Source organism: Drosophila nasuta, chromosome 3 (assembly GCF_023558535.2).
Source record: "Drosophila nasuta strain 15112-1781.00 chromosome 3, ASM2355853v1, whole genome shotgun sequence".
In the NCBI taxonomy this organism is placed as follows: Eukaryota; Metazoa; Arthropoda; class Insecta; order Diptera; family Drosophilidae; genus Drosophila; species Drosophila nasuta.
This window is the reverse complement of record NC_083457.1, coordinates 6,173,825-6,195,910: the sequence shown is the minus strand read 5'-3', so window position 1 is coordinate 6,195,910 and position 22,086 is coordinate 6,173,825. Positions and strand designations below refer to the sequence as shown.

Sequence of the window (22,086 nt, the reverse complement as noted above, 5' to 3'; positions counted from 1 at the left end):
ATAATTACTTAGTAGTCCTGGACATTGTATTCATTGTTTACCTTTTCAAAACGGTATTTATTAGTAGTAGTGCAACAGTTGTTTTTCAGTTTACAGCTGATTACCAAAATCCATATCTGGAAAATGACAAAGTAATTTTTCGTATGGTGATTTTTAGTACACTGACAGTATATTTCTGTGGTCAAGATATGGCCATACTGGGTGACAGAAATGCTGCGTGCCACATGCCGAATTACACTAAACTTAACAACTAGGAAGCACTTTACAAAAAGCATTAAAATGGCTGCACTGCAACAAATTATTGCAAATAACGAACGTGCCCAGAGTCTGGTTGACTCCCTTGAAGGAGAGGTAAGTTCACTGTCGCAATAGTATGATTGTGTAATAGATTAATAATACTGGTTCATTTTAGTTAGCGGCAATACAAAAGGAACTCATAGAACGTAAGAAAAAAGAATTGATCGACGAAAACGCCAAACTGACCAAGGAATTGGAAGAAGCTTTAACTCAACTGCGAAGTCTAGAAATACGCAATGGCAAAAAACAAATTGCAGTTCCCGGCAGCCGTGGTATGTGCACTAAAGCAAACAATACAACTCCAAACGCTGAAGCCGCTGCCCTGCAACCCACTGAAAAACCAACAGCGGCAGCAGCAGCACCTAAGGAGAAAAAGGTCAAGGAAAAGAAACCAGCGGGTGAGAAGCCAGCTCCCGTAGCCGAAGCTCCCATTGATGTTGGTCGCTTGGATATGCGAGTGGGCAGAATTGTGGAAGTGGGGCGTCATCCGGATGCGGATAGTTTGTATCTGGAGAAGATCGATTGTGGGGAAGCAACGGTACGCACAGTTGTCTCAGGACTTGTAAAATTCGTGCCCATCGAGGAAATGCAGAATCGTCTGGTGGTTGTGCTTTGCAACCTGAAGCCAGCCAAGATGCGTGGCGTTGTCTCCGAAGCCATGGTAATGTGTGCGTCATCTGCCGACAAAGTTGAAGTGCTCAGTCCTCCAGCCGGCGCTGTTCCCGGTGATTTGGTGCATTGCGAGGGATACACACGTCAACCAGATGCACAGTTGAATCCTAAGAAAAAGATATTTGAGACCTGTGCTCCTGATTTGATGACTAATGGTGACCTAGTGGCCTGCTACAAAGGATCAGCTTTGCATGTGCCAGGCAAGGGCAATCTGCTGTCGCAGACGTTGAAGAATGTGAATGTTAAATAGATCAAGTTGCACACTCAATTCCGATCCTTGATTTGTTTAATAAATAAGTTTTGGTTTGCATTTCTTTTGTCATCGTTTATCTATTTACACAATGGAATACAAAACTGCCAGACATTTGAGTAAATCATAACAAAACTCCTAAATCAATTTGAATATATATATGTATATGAATATGTCACTGCCATTTCCCCAACTAAATTTGGCTTTATCATTGATACCTCATTGATCAACTAACTGATTACTGCTGCTGTGGAGCATTCACATTAGCTGCCGCGAGATGCGTATTTGAAGTCTCCACCACTATTGTTTTGGTAATAATGTCGTATGCCATGCGATTATTCTTGAAGAAGATCATAACCACACAAATGGGAAACAGCAGTGTCATGACCAGATTCTTGGCAAACGCTCGCATCAATGCCCTCACAAAACCAGGAGTTTCGGCTGGATAGAGCAATGCTCGTAGGGGTTCGCGCTGTGGCTGAAACACGAAGTGGGGCATGACGGGTGCCTGTAATGGGACGACAGCCTCAACGTAAAGAATCCGTATTTTCATTAGCGATTTGCCCGGTGTGGCGCCATTGTAAAACACCGTCCAGAGACATTCGTAGCAACAGACTATCAGTTTGGTCAGCAATTCGATGAGCAACAGATCGGAGGAGAGCGTTATGAAGTCCATGGAGATGTCGAAGAAACTCACAAAGATGTCTTCTTCATCTAAGGCTTTGCGCATCACATCTTTGTCAAAGTCCAGATCGAATACGTGAAATAACGAGAACGTTACAATAATTTTCAATATAAACAAGATAAATACATCGATTGCCTCGGCGACAGCTCGTTTCCAGAATGGTGCCACAACTGCTTCAATGCCACCAATGCGTTGTATAATATCCTGTTGCTGCGCCTCGTCTAGCACTCGAAAGCGACTGAAGTTTGGCCGCCCAACTGGCACATTTCCATTCCTAATTCCTCCAGCGACATTTCCAGCTGCTTGTGGCAATGGTCGTTGCGTCTGTATTTGCTCAATGCCGGGCGCAGCCACAAAGGGCACTTGTGTTGCTGGCAGCAAAGGCGGATAGTTATAATTTGCCAGTAGATAGTTGGGGAACATTTGGATGAGCGCTGCTTGCTTGGCCCATTCTTCGAGGCTGGCGAAATATGCTTCTTTAGTTGACAATTCCCTGTTAATTTCAATTGGTTTGCGCTGTCTGAGTTCGCCGGGTACACCAGCCTCATCGGCGTTTTCCTCGCTCATCACGCAAAGATAGTACAGTTAAATAAATATAATTTAAACTAATTAATTTAATTTGTGCTGTATTTGTTTCACAGTTGTTTTGGGTTGACGTGTTAAACAGTAGATGGCGGGGTGTGCAGAGTGCAACAGGGGATATTTATGAGGAACAGGGTTGCATTGGTGGCGCACTCGGTGAGAGCGTGAATCGAGAGAGAGCAGAGAGAGAGAGAAGTATTAAGCTATCAGCTGGTTCATTCGGCGCGCAAATTTAAATGTAATAAAAACAAGAGAAGTTATAGTTATGTATTTATTATTACATAATGCAATGGATATCAGTTATTATTTTTATTAAAATTGAATTCACTTAAAATTTAAAGTACATACGTATTTTATGCTGCGTGGATTAAATATTGAACATACATATGATGACAATGAGTTCTCAGATAAGGAACAAAAATGGAACATAAATTTGTAACTTACAAGTACTCTTGCCGTAAAAATCATACTTACTCTCCACAGAGATTATAATATGGGTGGGCGTACGTATGAATGTATGGATAGGTGATCACACGCATACACACTAGAAGCACTTGTTGAATTGATGATTTTTATTATAATGCTACTTGTTAAATACTTAGTGTATATGCTTGCAAATCAATATTGTTGATGAATGATTTTGGATCTAACGCGTACACCACACCGAATCGTAATCATAAGAGTTTACTTACTACGTATGTTATGTATGTATGTAAGTCTGTATGCTCAGATACGTATGCCAAAGTTTTTTTTTACAATGTTTCTTACAAACAAATAAACAGGAGGAAAATACACAATTCACCTATTAATACGATGTCCTCTCAACACAAGCACTGGATTGGCGGCAAGTAGGTACAAAAAGTTATATATATATAAATATATATACGATAAACAAATATATAACTTATCTCAGCGCAGCTCCGCTCAGCATGTGGACCGGCCTTATATATACATGTACTATATAAGGGAATGCACAGAATAGTCTTGATTTATTGCCAAACATTGCCGATATTTAAATTTCCGAATTGCTGATTTAAATTGGATGTCAACGACGAAGCATTTGTGCCAGTTGAGGATGCATATCCTCCAGTTGAAGGCAAGCCACTTGACATCGGTTGCATCACATTCATGCCAAGTCCAAGTTGCTGCTGTTGTGGTGCCGACTGTTGAGCTGCTGAGCCACTGAAGAGCTGCATGCCACTCAGCAGACTTTGGTTGGTCTGCATCAAATTAGCTGGCGATCCTTGTGCACCGCCCATGCTGTTGGTTGCCATATACGGACTACCACCGGCGCCGCCACCGCCAGCACTTGGAAACTGAGCGCCGCCAAAGCTGACGTTGCCCACGCCCACCAAATTCATAGCGCCGCCAGTTGGAGCATTGCTAAATGCATTCGGCGCAGCCATAACAGGTGCATTGTACATGCTCACCGAGTTGGGTGGTGTCATGAACTGATGATGATGATGCGTCTGCTGGGTTACCTGCTGTTGCTGATGGTGCATATACCCGCCGGGTGCCATGCCCGTGAAATTGCCAAAGTTCAATTGTGGATTGTGTGTGGTGGGTGCATTGCCATATAATGCCAATATGCTATCTTTGGACAGTTTTCCGGATGCATCCTTCTCACTACTGCCACCGCCTGCCCCTAGTGTACCTTGGCTGAAGAAGTCCTGCTCCTGCTGGGCTAATGAGTTTGGCTGACTGGACATGGCGAGTGAGGCAGCATCCGCATTGTTTCCATTGCCATTGCCATTGGTCTTCTCGGGCGTGGTAATGGCACTCACATTGCAAGTGGCGCTCAGGAAGCTGCTAAAGCTATCATTCTGAAGATCCTGGCTGCTACTGTTATGGGCAGTTATGGGCTTTGTGGGCGACGACAGGCCCAAGAGATCACTTTCACCGCCACTGATGCTGCTGCTATTATTCGACTGCACGCGATGCGATGTCTTTGGACTGCAACCACCCACCTGATTGGGTTTCGGCTTGGGCAGCGGCGCTGGAAGTGGCGTACTTTTTACCGCTGTCGTCGTCGGACGCTTGTCAGTAGTGCTGCCGACCCCGCTGGAACCGCTTATGTTGCTGATACCCAAACTGGGTTGAGCCGCCTTCTTTTTGCGCTTCTGTCGCTCCAATTCCTCATCAATCTCCTTGGCCCAGTCTACCTTGGGTGGCGAAGGCGGCACCCATTCGCGTGCCAAATACTTTTTATGCTCGTACTTGGCGCGTATAAAGTTCTCCAGAGCCGTGTCTGTTTGGGGGCGTCTAAATCCATCTGGCAACTGGGCTTCGTAAACGGCGCGAGCTCTCGAATTTCCCATTTGTTGTAGCGAGATCACCTGCTCGGGTGTCCAGGCATCCAGATTAACACTCTTCACGCGTGAGATATGCACACCCAAATTGCGATGGATTCCCGCACAGCGGATGCATAGGAATACGCCCAGATTCCATGATGCCCAGCGTGGACCTGCAATGTACAGCAGTATGTGTGAATAATCGCATATATGTGTGTGGTTTGATGATAAACAAAGAGTGACTTAATAACTGCTTCAACTGCTTCTGTTGCTAAGCGCGCTCAGCGCACGCAATAAAATCTAAAAGAAAAGGAATAAATTCCTCATTTTTGTGGCATGATGAATATACATATACTATGAAGGGTTGCCAGAGGTTCTAATCCTCAGTGGGTCGTCAACACGCCCCCTTCTTCCCACACCCAAGCGCACAACTACTAACATAATAAAATATACATACATAAGTATGCATGCATGATTAATGTGCATTGTTACTTACCCTTGGCATCACAGTCGACACAATATTTATTATCGTCATCACGGAGCATTTGCGTCAACAGCGTTTGACATTTATCCTGCATCAGCTTGGTGCGTTCCGTCTCCTTACGGCTTGCATTTGACGTGCTCATTTTCTTCTCTTCACTTGCACTTGTCGTTCTGTGCACAAATTTCAATATTGGCCTTAAAATTTAATTAAGTATAGGACAAAAATGTATATTCGTAAACAGATGGCGGACGTGCGTTTGCAATCTCGATTTGTGGCCAATGCCTAGTACGTTTTGCACATATGTGTAGCAATTAATTTTTTAATGCTTTAAGAATACTACAATTTTTGCTATCGAAAATAGTGTACGTCTGCGTCTGTACGTCAGACGTCATTACGAAAGTCTGGCAACATTAGTGTCACGCAAAATGCGTAGAGTTGCCAGAAGTGCTGCCAGACTTTTGCTGTAGGGCAAGCCACTTTTTTTTAAACATTTGTTTGCACTTTTATTGTCCATGTGCAACAAGTGAGCTTATTTTAAATTTAAAAATATGCAGCTATTAAGTGAAAAATTAAATGCGTGTCTGTGCACACTTAATCGTAATGATTCCACTTATGTCGGTGATATCACTTGGTTAAATGTAAGGTTTTGTTTGTTTATGCCGTTGTGCTGAATTTGAACTGAATTCTTTGTTTATAGGACTTTTGTGCTGAGTTTTTGGCTTTTTCAAATACAATGCAAAAGTTAATAGGCCAAGAAATGGAGAATGTTTTGGATGTTGTCTGCCTCTGCTTAATGCAAATAGTCATCTGTATTAGGCACTTGGAGTCTACGATACAAACCGAGAGCACAAGTAAAACAAGGATTCAGGTAATAATCAATCATATTTAAAATATAATTGTACTAAAAATTGTGGAAATTTTTTAGGCCAGTCATCAGCATTTTATTGATCGTATTATGGTATGTCTAAGACGTATGAGTGACGCCTTGGATCAATCGAAAAATCAAGAAGCAGCACAGCAGAACTCATTGGAAGCTGTTTCCTTTCAGTCGGTTTTGGATTCGCTGCTGGATGCTTTAACAGACTTCGTGGAACCTCAGCAAGATAAATGCAGAATTGGCGAGCAGAACATGCACACACGAGCCAAACACATTAAGTCCGACATAGATTTACTTTTAGGACAAGCATTATCATTTGCTAATGTGGCTTTGCAGCAGGATAAAAAGGCTTTGAGTGCTCTCTGCCAAAAGGTGAGTCAACAATACTTTTATATTCGACACTCATTGACTAGAATCGTATATAAGGCTGAAGGAAGTTTACATATTTTTTATCAGTCTTTGTGCCAGACTAAGAATGCCTAGAGATCAGGTACAACAGATAAATTTAAGAAAAATACAAAATATTGCAAGAATATAAAGATTATTTCACCTTGGAACTGTAGAAAAGGAGAAGCGCATTTTTAAAGTCAGATGCCAAATAATGAGAAAAGTCAATAACTGTATTCGTCTATAAATTGTTAGTTAAGCTTAAGCCAATTAAAGTGAATTTTTATGTTTTGTTGTATATGAAACGTGAAGTTTCGTTTACTATTTTTTATTCAAGAAAAGTCAGTGTAAAATGCCTTTTCTTTTGTTCATATTCTTCGGAAATTGTAATTACTTCAACGACGAATTCTATCATATAGGCTCTTCCTTCATTCGTGCTCTAAATAAAATACAAATGTATTTTACAATTTATCCATTTCTCATTTTTTATTCATTCCACTAAAATTATACTCTTAGGTCATGCGGGATTGCAGCGCATTTCAAAATGAATGCCAGTCTAAAACAAATTACTCCCATCAAAAATTGCGAGCCATGACATTGCAACACGCACTTCATCAGCTCGACGATCATATTAATGATGCCTTGTTACGCTTGGTGTTCACATGTTTTATGGATTTCCAAAAGATCTCAGTTGATAAAATACGCAACATAATGCGTACGGAATCAGATGCCACAATTGATGAATATATAGCAGACTTTGATGTGAACTTGGATCGCGCCACACAAATTGGCATCTTTGCGATCGTTTATGCACCTGGTTTAAAAAGTAAGTATAATCCAAATGATGAAGTTTTTATTGCTAATATTAATCTTATTATATTATAGTTAAAACAATGGTTAGAAGCTGTCTCGCCTCGTTTGAGTACTTGGACACCAGTTTAATACCTTCACTTCAAACCAATGCTTCCGATCTGCATTCCGAGCTATTGGAGCAACACTTTAAGGAGGAAATTTCAAAGTACAAGACTGCTCTTCACGAGATCATCGAAAGCCGTGCATTTGTTGCGTGCTACTTACAAATTTTAACAACGGGCATTATTGCATCAGAAAAGCAGTTTGATAAGCTCCATCTAGATGACTTGGTGCATATGGGGTTTATCGTACTGGAGCACTTTCAGCTGGAGATTAATCAAAAGGATTGGCTACCACACGGCCGAGAGTGCTTTGAAAACTTTATTCGAATATTGCGAGAGTGCAAAGCAATACTTAGTTGTGCAGCTCAGGTTCAAACGGAACGCATCCTAAAACGATTTAAAATATTACGAACGATTTTGCGTAAATTTTACAGCACAATTTCTGCAGATGAAAATGAGCCGGAACGCAACGAAAAGACTGTCATTGAGGAAGCAACAGATGAGAACACGATTGAAGGCATCTCAACGGATCTAATTTGTACTCAGCCATCCATTATCCTTTACGAAACTCGAAAGGATCGATGCAATAATATCGGTAACAGACCAGCCTTGAAAGCAAATCCTGCGACACTTAAATCGAAACCTGCTGGCGGCGTACGTCGGAGTATGTTGAAAAATAAGCTTTTTTGCTATAAATGTCATATATTTTATATATATTTTTGTTGTAGAGCAAAGCCTTCGCACAACTATGTTTAAACGCCATAATTGTGCTCAAAGCAATCACCTTCAAAATACCATCAGCAATCAATCGGCTAGTTTGGAAATCACAGGTATTTATTTTTTTATTTTATCGATTGACTTAACTTAACTTTTAAACGGATACTGTTTTTTTTTTTCATTTTATATTTTATGGAGCAATAAAGTGTTTCCTAAACTTATTAATTTATTTATTTATTATTATTTACTAAAGATATTATTATTATTTTCCTTGTAGGTATATTGGACCAGTTAACCTGCTTAAGTTCAACCTTAACACACAATCTGACGAGAAAGTAGCGGGGAAGGGGAATCAAATTCATCGACACACAAACACATTCGCATTCGCATTCGGATTTATTTGTTGTGATTGAACGCAGTGTTTTTCACATTGAACATCTTCAAAAGATATGCAATTAAAATTACAATAAACAACAAAATATTATAAATTTGAAATATTAAGTTCCTGATTTCATAACTGCTTCTATTATAACGAGTAATTCTCGTTTTTACTATGCCAAAAGTCGCCCTATCGATTTTCCTAAAAGGAGTTCAAACTGTAGTTGATAAATACATATTTGAGTGCAAATAAAATATTATATTGCAGTTCGCGGGACGAGTTAATTGAACATTAAAAATAATGCAAACGGAATCGCAGAACAAAACTTGGAGTGATGATAAGCTCAAGGTTCGGGATGGAAAACTAAGAAGACCAAGCAACAATCATCATGTGGTCCCTCTGGGCATTCTTGTTGTGCTTTCTACCATATACCTAATGATCGCTGGACTCCAGATTAACTATGTATACTACTTCAAATCTGGCGTTGATGCCGTCGAAATTTCCAAGCAAAATGATTCGCAAGAACCATATGTTTTTCCACCCGAGGAAAGGAATTTTGAAGAGCCGCCGTTGTGCCGAAAGCTTGAAATATTCTCAATCCAAGTACAGACTTCTCGTAGCTCGTCTAAGAGGCAAAAATTAAAAATTTTAAAAAATGGGAATGGTCTTGCGACTGGTTCAAGACCAAGCAAAACTTTGGCGGCACACAGAAAGAGGGATATTGCCAAAAAGTCAAATACAGCAGAACCGATTATCTATTTATTTGCTTTAGTATTTATTTACCTTTTGCTAAAAGCCGCATCTGACATCAATCAGCATTACAAATCGGTAAAACGCTTTCAATACGTTCATTTTTAAAGATTTGTTTAATATATGATTATTTTTCTTTCTTAACAGAGCAAGGGGGATAAGAGATTGCGTCGTTGTTCCCTGCAATCCTATGCACAGAAAGACCAGAGAAGCGCTCACTTGGATCGGCGGGCATCTAAAGGTATTTCAACAAAAAGTTTGCCAAAATTTTAAACAATAACAAAAAAAGTAGAATGATCCACAAAAATGTAACTAAATGCTTTTTGAATAGGGAACAAAACCGAACTCTTACGAGATCAAATATGAATTTTAACTGTAATATGTGTTGTGAAACTACACTACAACTAAATCTTTTTAAATATAAATACTCGTATACTCGACTCACTTACTCTTACTGTCCAAATAGTTGTAAAACATATCTACAAATCTGTGTATAATTCTATCCGACACACGGATACACTTCTATACAGTCAATTGTTACCCGTATTTGTATTTGTATTTATATTTACTTCACCTCCTGTATTACTAGATACCTAATCTTAAGTCTTGATGTCTATGAATGGTGTGTTTATGTGCCTATATACTAACTACTATATACAAAATACCTTATATGAACTTGTAATTAAATATAACAAGAATAAAACTCTTTTCTGCACTCCTGTGATGACTTTACAAAGTACTCTACCTAGATGGATTTGTGTTCTGTTTTAATCTTCATTTCCTTCTTGCTGTTTATGTTACCATTGCCGTACTGATATCATATCGATTCTCTAATTTACTCTCTTTCTGCTAACGATGAAGTTGCTCCGCTGCAAAGTAGACAGCACATTTTTTCAGAAGTCCGCTCGGTATCTCTGGATCGGTGTAAACAAGAAAATGGTGCATCGCACAAGATACGAAAGCAGATCTCAATTGGTGATCAATCGAGGACTTATCAAGCGCCAAACAAATATCCTACTGGTAATTCATTTGCCGAATTGCAGAAACATAAAACTAGAACTGATTTTCCACCTCTCCAGAGTTGCAAAGAGGTCGCCGCTTATCGGTTCCAATCAGCATTAACTATCAGACCATAAACATGTCGCCAATTGTCCATCCCGAGCTTGCCCGTCGCGGCTCCGTGATAAGTCTTGGCAGTCTTGCAGACATAAACACATCGATACCGGGCACGATTTCGACCTCAACGCCAGATGCTAAGCGGCGAGTTCGCATGATAAACCGTCATTAAACCGTCAGGGATGAGTGAGAAAGTAAAAAAAGAATGCCATTTAACGAATTTAAATCTCAATACTCGAATGCCAAAAATGAAATGTTGAACATATCTAGTTTACGTTTTTGTTTTCGTTGCTTTTAATTAATAAGTGTAATATAATTACTAAGGCATTTTTTTGCAGAAATACGAAACGAAATGCGTTATTATTATAGCACGCTCATGCAATTATTAAGTTATAATATACACACATTTAATAAATTGCACAGATGAGCCGTATTAACCAGAACTACTTCTAATATTCTACTTAAGGCAAGATTTAAAACAATCTTAGTCTACGTTAATCGCTTGGTTTTGTTTGGAATTCAGTTGGCAAATTCCAAAAACAGGTGATATACACTTACAATTACAAATAAAATTAAAGTTTTATTAATAGTTAATATTAATGCTAAATATACATATTATTCATCTGCGCAGGTTTTGTAAAAGATTTTAAAAGTGTTGCTCTTTTATTATAGTGGAATGTCTTAAGATTTAGATTGAGATAAATAAAAATAAGTCTATGCATGTTCGGAGTACGAGTAATTGATCAGCATCAGTGCACATATCTATATATAAATATATGTATATATTAATGTATACTATTTCATAATTATTATGTGACAAATCTACAAAAACCTTATCGAATTTTGTGCTAGTTTTCTCCTATTCAATTTAATACAAAAATAAATTACGTATTTTAATTGTATAAGGCGTTTTGCTTCCACGCCATACCGTACATATATGTATTTGTATATATCAATAATATATATATATATATATATATGTATTTATATCTCTTCTGTGTATAACTTTAATCTTTAACTAAGCTCATTGCCCTCGTAGAGGCTCTCGCAGCTCTCCAATAGTCGCAGCACCGGCGAGATGTCGTATGGATACAATTGCCGCGACACCAATCTGGATATTTGCAAGCGCAGGCGGATGAGCACGCCCATGGCCTCGTCCAGCATAGCATTGCCCATGCCAAAGGTGTGACAGCTGTGCACGAACATTGTCCAGTTCATTCGTATGTATTTGAGTAGACGCAGTAAATAGAGCAGGAAGCACGTCTCGTTGCTGACCAACAGATCAAGCAGCAGATCAGAGCTATTCGATGTCATTTTGAGGAATTCAAGAAATGTATATACAGGATTCAGCATGGCAACCAGCTGTGGGAACGCATTGTTGCGAAATGAAATGCCCGATGTTACGTCCAGGGTGCAAACCATCGCCTCGATCAAATGGTCATCCTGATCATCAAACAGATGAATTAATATTTTACTAAAATGGCATTCCGGATGAAATTGCAGGGTCTGCTTGATAAACGTTTCCAATTTGCTGAGCACGTCCCGTATGGAAAGTTCGATGACCAATATGTCCTGGAATGCATCGTAATCTGTGGAGTCGATCGATGAATCAGATGAATCACTGCGTATCTCCTTAACAGTGACAGCTATCGACTTGAGCACCAAGAGTACCATTTTTTGCAGCAACGTCTTATCCATTTCGACCAGGTCTAATGCTGCCTCGCCGCTCGTCGCATCGTCCTTGTCCTGAATCGAGGTGCGTAGCGATCCATTGACATATTGAACAGTTGCACCATTGTAACCTATTAGGCCAACAATGTTTTCAGGCTGACGACGTGGCAAGGATTCGAGTATGCGCGGATTGCGCACATGACAGACAATCTGATGCGCCAACTTGCACGTCTCCTCCGGCAGCATGTCCTGCAGCGCCAGTGTGGAGCCATAGCACAGCGCCTCATTGAACAGACACAGCATTTGCTTGTAGACGGTGCACGACAAATTTTGGTTGAGTAATAGTTCGAACTTATCTAGTTGAGCATAGAAAGGCCGCGTCTCGTCTATGGAGAGATTCGCCTTGACCGATATGATGTTCTCCCAAAGCTGCAGAAAGTTGAGCACACAATGCTCGGCGGCATCTTGATGATTGGGCGCCATTAGCTCGGACATGTTCTTGACCAGCGTTGGCCATTTGTGTTCCAACTTCTGGATGGTCACGCACTTCAGATGTGTTGTATCAAAACTCTCGGAATCGGTCAAAGCGACAACATGACAACCATTTGGTGGAACATAATTAGCGGTCGTATTGCTGGCCGTTGAACTGTTATTCTCATACAGATCGCTCATCTCGTTGAACTGCCGCCTTTCCTCCACATCAACATCCACGTCTACATCCGCATCTGCATCTCCCGCGTCTGGCTCAATCGTATCGCGAAATTGCAACGCGAAATAGTTGTTGGCCAATGGTTGATCCTGCACAGGGAAATGCATATAGTTAACGGAAGCATCTGCGGAGCCTGGAACAGAGTTTGCTGCTGCCGCATAATCATCGTCCAGCGGATGCAGTTCAACGTCTTTCCATTCAACAATCCGTTTGATAATGTCTAAACTAAAGTGAATCTTCTGAACGGCGGTTTTATCTAGCAATTCGTAGTTAAACAGCTGATCGACAATCTTCTGTAACCACTCATCGTTGAGCTCCTGCTTTGCAATCACCAGAAATGCGGCTAGCACACGTCCCGCCAGAAATTGCACATACGAATTGTTATAGCCAGCCAAAACAATAATCTCATCGATCAATTTATGATCGTTGCGTATCAATGCATCACACACATCCATAATGCGGGTACATATGAAGCCCTTGGCATTCTGCTTCAAATATATATCGAAGAGCAGCTGCAGATTGGAGAGAGGAACTGCAGCAATTTGTTGGTGGGCCATTCGCGCAGATAAGCTATGCGCTTCTGGCCATTCGTATCGTGGGAATAGTGCGATTGAAAGGGTTTTCGCAGCGTACGTTCCGAGACACCACAAAGACATTGTCGTGTCAGTGACTGCTCAAACTCCAGCATGTCATCGACGGCTGCGAGACTTTTTTGTTGACGTTTCCGTTGCCGTTGTCATTGTGCTGGCCAATGCCGTTGACGAAGATGTGCAGCCGGTGACGATGGCAGGTCCACCACTGCTGGTGGCAATCAACAGTTCAGACAGCTGCGTCGCACGATCCACCTCATCCTGGCCAAGCGTGATTGCTTCACTGCTTTGTTGTGGCAAGATATTGTTGACTAAAAGTTGGGCATAGGAAGCGGCGCGCGAATTACAGGGTGTGGTTATGGGCGAATTGTTGGTACTGCTGGACAGCGAGTGTGTGGAACAGGACGAGGACAGTGACGAGCACAAATGATGGTTCTTATTGTTGCCATTCGCGTCCATTACATCGGTTACATCCAGTATATCAGGAGGTGCTTTGGCGCCTACTAAACGTATTTGTTTATCGATCTTTTGCCTCTTCGTTTGTGGCTGTTCGTTGTGATGAATCCCAGTTGCTGTGGAGCACGGGCAGCCATCGGCAATGCGCGTGTTGCCATTGCTGTTGCCTGTGGTGCTTGAGCTGGAGCTAGAACTGCAACTGTTGTTGCTGCTGCTGCTGGAAGGACTGTTGCCACCAGTTGTGTCCATGTTGTTTTTACTACTATTTATAGCTGACGTACCCGACGTCTTATTTATGGTGAGCTGCAAATAAATCGATAACACTATTTTAATTCACTTTGAAATATTCTTCGAGATAAATATTATTTTTTTTTGGCTTCCGCTTCCACTTCCACTCTTCCAGTGCTTCTTCCACTCACTGCTGCTGCTGCTTCTGTTGCTTCTGCTACCGAATTACGCGCATTCACAAGGTTACGTGTGCACTACGAAGCCAGAATTAATTTCTGTACTTTTTATACGACCACATTCCGTAGGCCTAATCTAAGCAGTTTCAACAACTGTTAGAGACCATTGCCATCATATTATTTAACAATTTTGCGAGCAAAACATAAGATTTCAAAATACAGATACTTGTTGCTCATTTACCTTTGCGTTTGCAATGTTTGTATTAGTTTCACTTGACTTTCGGTTTGCGTTTTTAAAGCAGCTCGTACACTTGCGCAGTTCATTATGAATTCGTTGTGCACATTTTTTGATTGCAAGTATTGCATATTTTGTTTACATTACATTTGATTGCAAGCCTTTAAACTTTTCAGACCCAAAAAAAAAACAACTTGCTCAGCTCTGTTAATTAACAAGTAGCGAGCGCGTCGCCATCTTTGTAGTGTTGGGTTGTTCATATGCTCTATGGAGGCCATACACGAGACGACGGAATATTGGACAAATTTGTTGTTTTTACGCACACGATTCGATTAATAATGTCGTTTTCAAATTCGAAATATATTTACTAGATTTCTGACCTAATTCCTAAAATAAATTTAAAGCAAATTCGAGAAAAAAATAACACACTATCTTCATTCATGTTTGTACCTATTTTTAATACAAATTTCACGGTACTGGCAGCACTTAAATTTAATGAGCTGCCATTTAGTTTAAATTTTAAAATTTGAGTTATTTCCCTTAACAATCTTGAAATAAAACATAGTCACGATTTTGACGTCCAACACTTTTGGATAAGTAACAATCTTTCAAAATTTTATAAGCATTTTTTAAAATATAACAGAAAAATATTACAGCGTGGCAACACTGTCGGTTGTTTTTCATTTGACATTGAAGGTAAAGACTTTCCAGCTGGTGGGTGGAAAAGGACGACCATTACGGTACCATCACTTCACTATTCGTTCAACAACGGCGGCTTTTCGGTGTTTTGTAGTGGGCTGTTTTGCTACCCGCTTCCAAGAGATATCAAATCGTTTGTGCTCGGTTAAGCAAGAAAGTGTATCAATCATATTTAAGTAAAGTGTAGTTGCGTTGAACGCGAACAGTTGTATTTGGTCGTTGTTTGTATTAAGTTGTGTTAATAAAACCTCTGTATAAGGAAAATGGCTGGTACATTGCCCCCTCTCAACCAAGAGGCTATCTTCAAGAAGATACAGGAATATTACAATGCTCACAACCAAGAGCTAGTCATTAAGAATTTGTTCAGTGCTGATCCCAAGCGGTTTTCCAAATTCAGGTATGTAACATATACATATATGTATTTACATATATTTATTGCGAATTTTCACGGTCATGTAAAATGTATGTACGTATAATTGTACATACATATGTACATATAATCGAGTTGAATGATACTTTCGATTAATTACGAACATATCGACGACGTCGATACTGTGACGTCGACAATGCGGCATCATCCGCAACGAAGCAAATCAAACCGAATCGATGAACTTAAATATTTATAGCAAATTTTGTGTTACGACAACAAGGAAGAAAGCAATTGAATAAAAACATTCCATCTATGAATTTTATAATGATAGTCAAAACACATTAGAATGTGAAATCATTTGAAAGTTATCTGTTAATCTTTGTCCTTGCATAAGGTCAAAGTAACGACCTTTTTTCGTTCGCTGTTATCGTCGGACAATTAATACACACTCTTTAAGGTCAAACAAATTGATTTCTGCTCAAGTGTGTCAATTGTCCAATAATCAATTTATCTTGTTGACAGCTTGCGACTGGCGACGCCCAATGATGGTGAAATTCTTTTGGATTACTCGAAGAATCGCATCAACGAAGATGTTTGGCCGTTGCTCTTGGAACTGGCAAAAACACGACGCGTTGAGGCCGCTCGTGAAGCCATGTTCTCTGGCCAGCACATCAACATCACGGAGAATCGTGCTGTCCTTCATACCGCATTGCGTAATCGTAGCGCTGATGCCGTTGTTCTCGATGGGCACGACGTGATGCAAGATGTGCGTGCTGAGCTGGCTCATATGAAAGAGTTTACCAACAAGGTGATCTCAGGTGTTTGGCGTGGTTGCACTGGCAAACAGATCACTGATGTAGTTAACATTGGCATTGGTGGCTCTGATCTGGGACCCCTGATGGTCACCGAAGCCCTCAAGCCATACGGCAAGGGATTACGCTCACATTTCGTGTCTAATATCGATGGCACCCACATGGCTGAAGTGCTGAAGAAGGTCAGCTATGAGACCACGTTGTTCATCATTGCCTCGAAGACATTTACCACTCAGGAGACCATCACGAACGCCACATCGGCCAAGTCTTGGCTGCTGGAACACACAAAGGATGTAAGTAAACTTTCAATTTATTGATGACCACATTCTATTCATTGATCACAATGCCCAATTTCAGGATGATGCAGTGGCCAAGCACTTTGTGGCTCTATCCACCAACAAGGAGAAGGTAACCGGTTTTGGCATCGACAGTGCCAATATGTTTGGATTCTGGGATTGGGTTGGTGGACGCTACTCCTTATGGTCAGCCATTGGTCTATCAATTTGCCTGTCGATCGGATTCGAGAACTTTGAACAACTGCTTGATGGCGCCCATTTCATGGATAATCATTTCAAATCGGCTCCTTTGGATAAAAATGTAAGTTGGCACGATGTTTATTATTATACTATCTATTTAAGCTCCGTCTGTTTGAAAGGTGTAGTTTTCTAAAAGTATGTTTAAATTGATAACAATAGTTGAAAAGCTTTCGTTCTTAGTGACTGTTGTATGTATCGCGAATCGATTCAGCATTTGAATAGAAAATCTCATAATTCCGATATATTTTAATTTAAAAAGTAGGTCAGCAACAATTATGAATAATTGTTTAAGTATTATGTTCTTTTTTAATATTATGCCGGCAACAATTGGCATTACGTATGTAACTCTTATCAAGTGTTTAATTATTTAATTGTTTTTATTGTAGGCACCTGTTATTCTCGCCTTGCTAGGCATTTGGTATTCGAATTTCTACAATGCCGAGACGACCGCTTTGCTGCCATACGATCAGTATATGCATCGTTTTGCGGCGTATTTCCAGCAGGGCGACATGGAGAGCAATGGAAAATTTGTCAGCAAATCTGGCAAGAATGTTGCTTATAGCACTGGACCAATTGTTTGGGGCGAACCTGGCACAAATGGCCAACACGCTTTCTACCAACTCATCCATCAGGGTACACGTCTAATTCCATGCGATTTCATTGCGCCAGCGCAGACCCATAATCCAATTTCCGGTGGCAAGCATCACAAGATCTTGCTTTCAAATTTCCTGGCTCAAACTGAAGCATTGATGATGGGCAAGACCGCCGAGCAAGCACGGGAGGAGCTCACCAAGGCTGGTGTGTGTGGCAATGAGTTGGAGAATTTGCTGCCGCATAAGGTGTTTGTTGGCAACCGCCCCACAAACTCAATTGTTGTTAAGAAAGTATCACCATTCACATTGGGAGCATTGATTGGTAAGTAGCCTGAGCTTCTAAAAGCATTGTTAAATATATTAATTGAATATTTATTTCTTATTTAACAGCACTCTATGAGCACAAAATATTTGTACAGGGAATCATTTGGGACATCAACACGTTCGATCAATGGGGCGTTGAACTCGGCAAGCAGCTGGCCAAGGCCATTGAGCCAGAACTTGATCATTGCGAAGAAGTCACCGGACACGATAGCTCGACTAATGGACTTATTAGTTTCATTAAAGCAAATTGGAAGTAAATAACTATTGTAACCGGAGAAGCGGTAGCCGGCACAACCGAATCCAGAAGAATAATTGGCATCTTCGCTCAATTGGATCGTCTACTTATTAATAATCAATGCTACCAAATTGTTTATGGCACAAAATTTACATACAATATATCTACGATTACATACTATTATTATATTTGCATGCATATTGGAATTCTATGTTAAAGCATCTGTTTGCAAATTGGCAATAATCTCACTATTGGTAGTTACAATATTACACATTATATGTTGTTGTTGGATGTAGTTTAAAATATGAAAACAGAAATGCCGGTCTAAAGCGGAAAGCGGATTAAAGATGTATTTGAAAAAAAAAAAAAAAAATAAAACCAAAATGTCTTCTTCTATTTATGGATTAAAACCGGAAAACTTTTTTTAATTGGTCTTAGATTTAGATAACTATTTGCACAGTCACACATGGTTGACTTCTATTAACCAGCAGATGCATCTGTGTCCGACTCATTTTCGTCGTCTTCCGATGAATCTTGTGTCATTGCCAGATCCTCAACATCGACTGCTACATCATCATCGGCTTCCATTTGTTCGTCTTCATCGTTGTCATCATCATCATCGTCCAAAACGAGATTTGTGTTGATATCTTCATCCTCGACATCACTCCAGTTTTTATCAGTAATCTGGGATGCATTTAGCTCATCTAAACAATGGGTAGTTGACCAAATTATAAATGTACAAGACACACAAAAGAACAATAAATGTTTTACCTTGATCGTCATCAACAATTAATACGCCGTCTTCATTCAAGTGATTGTTTGCGTTGAGTTTCATGTGATTTATGACAAGTTGAACCCGACCCGACACTCTGAAAAAGTTAAACAGAAATAATACAAATACATATTTAAACACTATTGTTCTAAATTCAGGAAGGAGAAAGCAGACGATATGGCTGACGACATAGTTTCTTCGCCATCGATTGATCCTAATGACCGGTCCTCAACTGAATTGGAAAAGGATGATTCTGAAATACTTCTCATTCAACCATTCAATGTAATTCCTATTCCAGATTCAGAGTTTCTGCATGAATCCATAGCAAACTGCAATAAGCCAATTTGCGATGATGCTGATCTCGAATGCATCCTAAACATGGTCAATGGCACCATTTGCGAGGCCCGGGCCGTTATACAATCCGATCCTCGTGGACTATTTTGCTACAAGTGCCCGAAAGAATACAGCCATCTTGGCAGTAAAAAATCGCGGCACACTTTTGAATCGCCTTTAGAAAGAAGTGAATACACTGAAGCAAGCGAAACCATACACAATTGGCTGACAATTGGTGATTTTGAGTATAGTAACATGATTCCATTGGTTCGTGATTTTATAGCCAAGTGGCAACTATCGCCGGAAACCAAATGTGTCGTCCTCACCAATACCAAACGTCATGATGTGCCCCTCAAGGGATCCATCTACTTTATCGATGCTCACTTCTCGCGACCCACGCCACGTTGTCCTAATCCGTTGGCCGTTGCCAAGGTGCGATTTATTGTCACCGTCTCAAGTGTGCTGCGAGACCATTATCCCGTCATGGTTACCTATCGCTTTGAAGGCTATCGGACTTTATATTATGCGCTGGGCTGTCGTGCGATTAACTCAAGGACATTTCAGAGGTTTTACATTGATACAATTCTGCACACTAAATTGAGTTTCTTTGCGGAAATCTGCGAGAGTCGTCACGGCACTATAGCTGCACCCAAGGCCATGCCCAATCCTAAGTCCATGCAATAAGTGTGTGTTCATTGCTGTATGTCTAATTAAAATGTACTTACTGTATTGCCTCTGTAATGCAATGCAAACGATGCTCTGCAATTCCCAGACAGATTCCCAGCTTGTCGCGCAATTCCTCTTTGTCTTCGGACATTAGAACACTCATGCGTGTCATAACCAGCGATTTTAGCCAGAGCAAGGCACAGCGAACACTAAGTTAATGATTTGAATAAGTAATTGCAATTTACATCTTAAAATGCGACTTACTTGACTGCCTTGCCCTGCAGCATTGTGGACAGCTCATTCAATAAAGGACTTATGTACTCAAGTGGCAAGCGTTCCAGGGTTAACTTAATGGTCTCCCGATCCTTGGCGTCCAAGACCGCTTTCAACATTCTGCGAATGAATTTTTGAATATAATGTTATAATATGCGTGCTGTAGCGATCTTACGTTTGATCCTGACTGTGCAATGCCTGCATCAAAAGTTGCGTCTTGCTTTGGCTTTGCAGTTTGCCATCGGGCAGCTTGCTTGCCTCAATGGTCAAGCTCTCTAAACGGGCCTCCATGGGCACATCGTTCTGGACCTTTTTCTTTGAAATGGGCAATGCACTATTGTACTCCACCTCCGTTTTGCTAACAATAGGTATTTTGGTCTTGAGTGCTTCCTGTGTGCCACTTAGATCGCTACGCTTCTTCTTCGCGTACAACTTCTTTGGATCCGTTCGTACAATCACATTGAGTTTCTCGCTGTAGTTGGGCGTGTATTTTTCGAATGTCACCAGACTGCGCGTGCCATAGCCAAAGAGTATCTCGTGAGCACGCTGCTCATCGTAGACAAAGTGAGCAGCGACTGCAAGGATTGGCTCCACAGTATCCGCTCCATCCGAAGCGATTTGTAGCGTTACCTTGGGCTTAATATACTTCTCAGACGACAAACTAAAGACACAATTAATAGAACATTATAATGTTGCAATTCACATTTGCAGCAGTTGCGGTTACCTCTCCACATTCAAAAGGTAGATGTGAATGTTGCCATTGCGTGTAACGCTTGCCACACGCAACTGTCCATCGTCGCGCACCTCGCAAGCCAAACTGTGGGCCACATCTTCCATTAGCAGGGTGCAGGTGGATGCCTTATTGCGTCCCTTCTTGTTCACCTTCCAGAACGAGATAATACGCTCCATTTTGGCCGTGGTCAGCACGTACTCTACATTATTCTGGTATGTAAAACTGGCAATGGAATTAACTTCACCCGAGTGTCCTGTGCACGTTTCCACCAGCTCTTTGGTGTCCACATCATAGATCTTGATTTGACGCGAGGCAATCGCTAGGGTGCGGCTTTTGGGCAAATATGTGATATTTAGAGGTTTCTCTGGCCCCACTGACCACTCGCCAATGCGGCGCTCCTCTGCTAGGGACCAAACTAGAGCCCGACAATCGGTACCCACCGTGTACAAATGTCCATTGTTGTCATAGGCTATGGACGTAATAGGTCCATTGTGGCTATCATCACCAAGAGTGCGTTCAATCTGTAAACAAATAGCTACGAGGTTAAAATGTGCGTGTAAAATATTTGGAATGCTAACGTACGTTTCCTGAGGCCAATGAGTAGAGCACAACCAAGCCCTTTGTCGTTCCAAGAGCTATGTACAGCTTTTCTGGAATTAGTGTTCCAGGTGGCAACGATTTGCGAATCTTCTTGGGACGCGACGCGGCAACCGTAACCCACGTGAGCGCCTTACAGCCACCAGATTCTTGCAGATTCGGCGTGAATTCCTGCTTCAATGTATTGTGCTCAGTGTCCCATACTCGTAGTATGCCATTCTCATCAACCAAGGCAAAGAACTTGCCACCGTTCGGTGAGAATCCCAACACGTGCTTCTTGGCCACCGACATCGTTTTGAAACTGAAATGGTCTCTGCACAGTGTGCTGCCAATGCAAAACACTAGCACTAGTGTTGGCCAACAGCGTATACACCAATAACATGAGCGCTAGTGTTCGCTAAACACGTAAAAAACCAGTATTAATGTCTGGCATACAAATGCCTCAAGAATGCGCCAAGTTTGAATTTCAAAAATATATAATGTAAATACAAAGCTTATGTTAAATTTTATTTATCTGTTAATGTCCTGTAAGCAGTCGAACTAATATAAACAGTTAATTATTATATGTCTTTATGTCTTTGAAATACCACTTCAGTTGCTAATGAATCTTACAAATTTTAATGTAAACACAAATTAAAAATAAATTTAGAAAATCAAGTGTGTACAGATATTCAATG

General features: G+C 40.8%; 9 protein-coding genes across 9 annotated transcripts; 5 read left to right on the top strand and 4 right to left on the bottom strand.

Moving 5' to 3' along the window:
• Positions 1 to 94: 94 nt before the first annotated feature.
• On the top strand, positions 95 to 1,279 carry LOC132794244 (aminoacyl tRNA synthase complex-interacting multifunctional protein 1). Its single transcript, XM_060804541.1, has 2 exons — positions 95 to 351; positions 413 to 1,279. The coding sequence occupies exons 1-2, from the start codon at positions 211 to 213 to the stop codon at positions 1,217 to 1,219; spliced, it is 948 nt and encodes a 315-aa protein (XP_060660524.1). The 5' UTR covers positions 95 to 210; the 3' UTR covers positions 1,220 to 1,279.
• Positions 1,280 to 1,288: 9 nt separating this feature from the next.
• Positions 1,289 to 2,589, bottom strand: LOC132794243 (protein FAM8A1). The gene has a single exon (XM_060804540.1). The coding sequence runs from the start codon at positions 2,469 to 2,471 to the stop codon at positions 1,458 to 1,460; it is 1,014 nt and encodes a 337-aa protein (XP_060660523.1). The 5' UTR covers positions 2,472 to 2,589; the 3' UTR covers positions 1,289 to 1,457.
• Positions 2,590 to 2,745: 156 nt separating this feature from the next.
• Positions 2,746 to 5,639, bottom strand: LOC132794232 (stromal membrane-associated protein 1). Its single transcript, XM_060804527.1, has 2 exons — positions 5,274 to 5,639; positions 2,746 to 4,950 (listed from the first exon to the last, which is right to left on the bottom strand). The coding sequence occupies exons 1-2, from the start codon at positions 5,401 to 5,403 to the stop codon at positions 3,476 to 3,478; spliced, it is 1,605 nt and encodes a 534-aa protein (XP_060660510.1). The 5' UTR covers positions 5,404 to 5,639; the 3' UTR covers positions 2,746 to 3,475.
• Positions 5,640 to 5,726: 87 nt separating this feature from the next.
• LOC132794229 (serendipity locus protein alpha) lies at positions 5,727 to 8,796 on the top strand. The gene is made up of 7 exons (XM_060804523.1): positions 5,727 to 5,899; positions 5,959 to 6,129; positions 6,187 to 6,510; positions 7,042 to 7,351; positions 7,411 to 8,103; positions 8,168 to 8,269; positions 8,434 to 8,796. The coding sequence occupies exons 1-7, from the start codon at positions 5,810 to 5,812 to the stop codon at positions 8,493 to 8,495; spliced, it is 1,752 nt and encodes a 583-aa protein (XP_060660506.1). The 5' UTR covers positions 5,727 to 5,809; the 3' UTR covers positions 8,496 to 8,796.
• A 38-nt stretch (positions 8,797 to 8,834) lies between these two features.
• Positions 8,835 to 10,596, top strand: LOC132794235 (uncharacterized). Its single transcript, XM_060804531.1, has 4 exons — positions 8,835 to 9,363; positions 9,433 to 9,526; positions 10,147 to 10,305; positions 10,365 to 10,596. The coding sequence occupies exons 1-4, from the start codon at positions 8,836 to 8,838 to the stop codon at positions 10,571 to 10,573; spliced, it is 990 nt and encodes a 329-aa protein (XP_060660514.1). The 5' UTR covers position 8,835; the 3' UTR covers positions 10,574 to 10,596.
• Positions 10,597 to 11,308: 712 nt separating this feature from the next.
• On the bottom strand, positions 11,309 to 15,063 carry LOC132794241 (protein lines). Its single transcript, XM_060804538.1, is given in 4 exon segments — positions 11,309 to 13,308; positions 13,311 to 13,477; positions 13,509 to 14,130; positions 14,473 to 15,063. Coding segments are annotated over 3 exon segments (2,628 nt in total). The 5' UTR covers positions 14,077 to 14,130; positions 14,473 to 15,063; the 3' UTR covers positions 11,309 to 11,415.
• Positions 15,064 to 15,184: 121 nt separating this feature from the next.
• LOC132794230 (glucose-6-phosphate isomerase) lies at positions 15,185 to 18,223 on the top strand. The gene is made up of 5 exons (XM_060804525.1): positions 15,185 to 15,562; positions 16,058 to 16,640; positions 16,705 to 16,944; positions 17,270 to 17,798; positions 17,867 to 18,223. Exons 1-5 carry the CDS (start codon positions 15,429 to 15,431, stop codon positions 18,055 to 18,057), a joined length of 1,677 nt encoding a protein of 558 aa, XP_060660508.1. The 5' UTR covers positions 15,185 to 15,428; the 3' UTR covers positions 18,058 to 18,223.
• Positions 17,867 to 21,776, bottom strand: LOC132794228 (WD repeat-containing protein 43). Its single transcript, XM_060804522.1, has 7 exons — positions 21,395 to 21,776; positions 20,804 to 21,333; positions 20,255 to 20,740; positions 20,071 to 20,199; positions 19,866 to 20,015; positions 18,807 to 18,904; positions 17,867 to 18,739 (listed from the first exon to the last, which is right to left on the bottom strand). The coding sequence occupies exons 1-7, from the start codon at positions 21,698 to 21,700 to the stop codon at positions 18,516 to 18,518; spliced, it is 1,923 nt and encodes a 640-aa protein (XP_060660505.1). The 5' UTR covers positions 21,701 to 21,776; the 3' UTR covers positions 17,867 to 18,515.
• On the top strand, positions 18,898 to 19,872 carry LOC132794236 (uncharacterized). Its single transcript, XM_060804532.1, has one exon. It carries the CDS (start codon positions 18,985 to 18,987, stop codon positions 19,822 to 19,824), a length of 840 nt encoding a protein of 279 aa, XP_060660515.1. The 5' UTR covers positions 18,898 to 18,984; the 3' UTR covers positions 19,825 to 19,872.
• Positions 21,777 to 22,086: the final 310 nt, after the last annotated feature.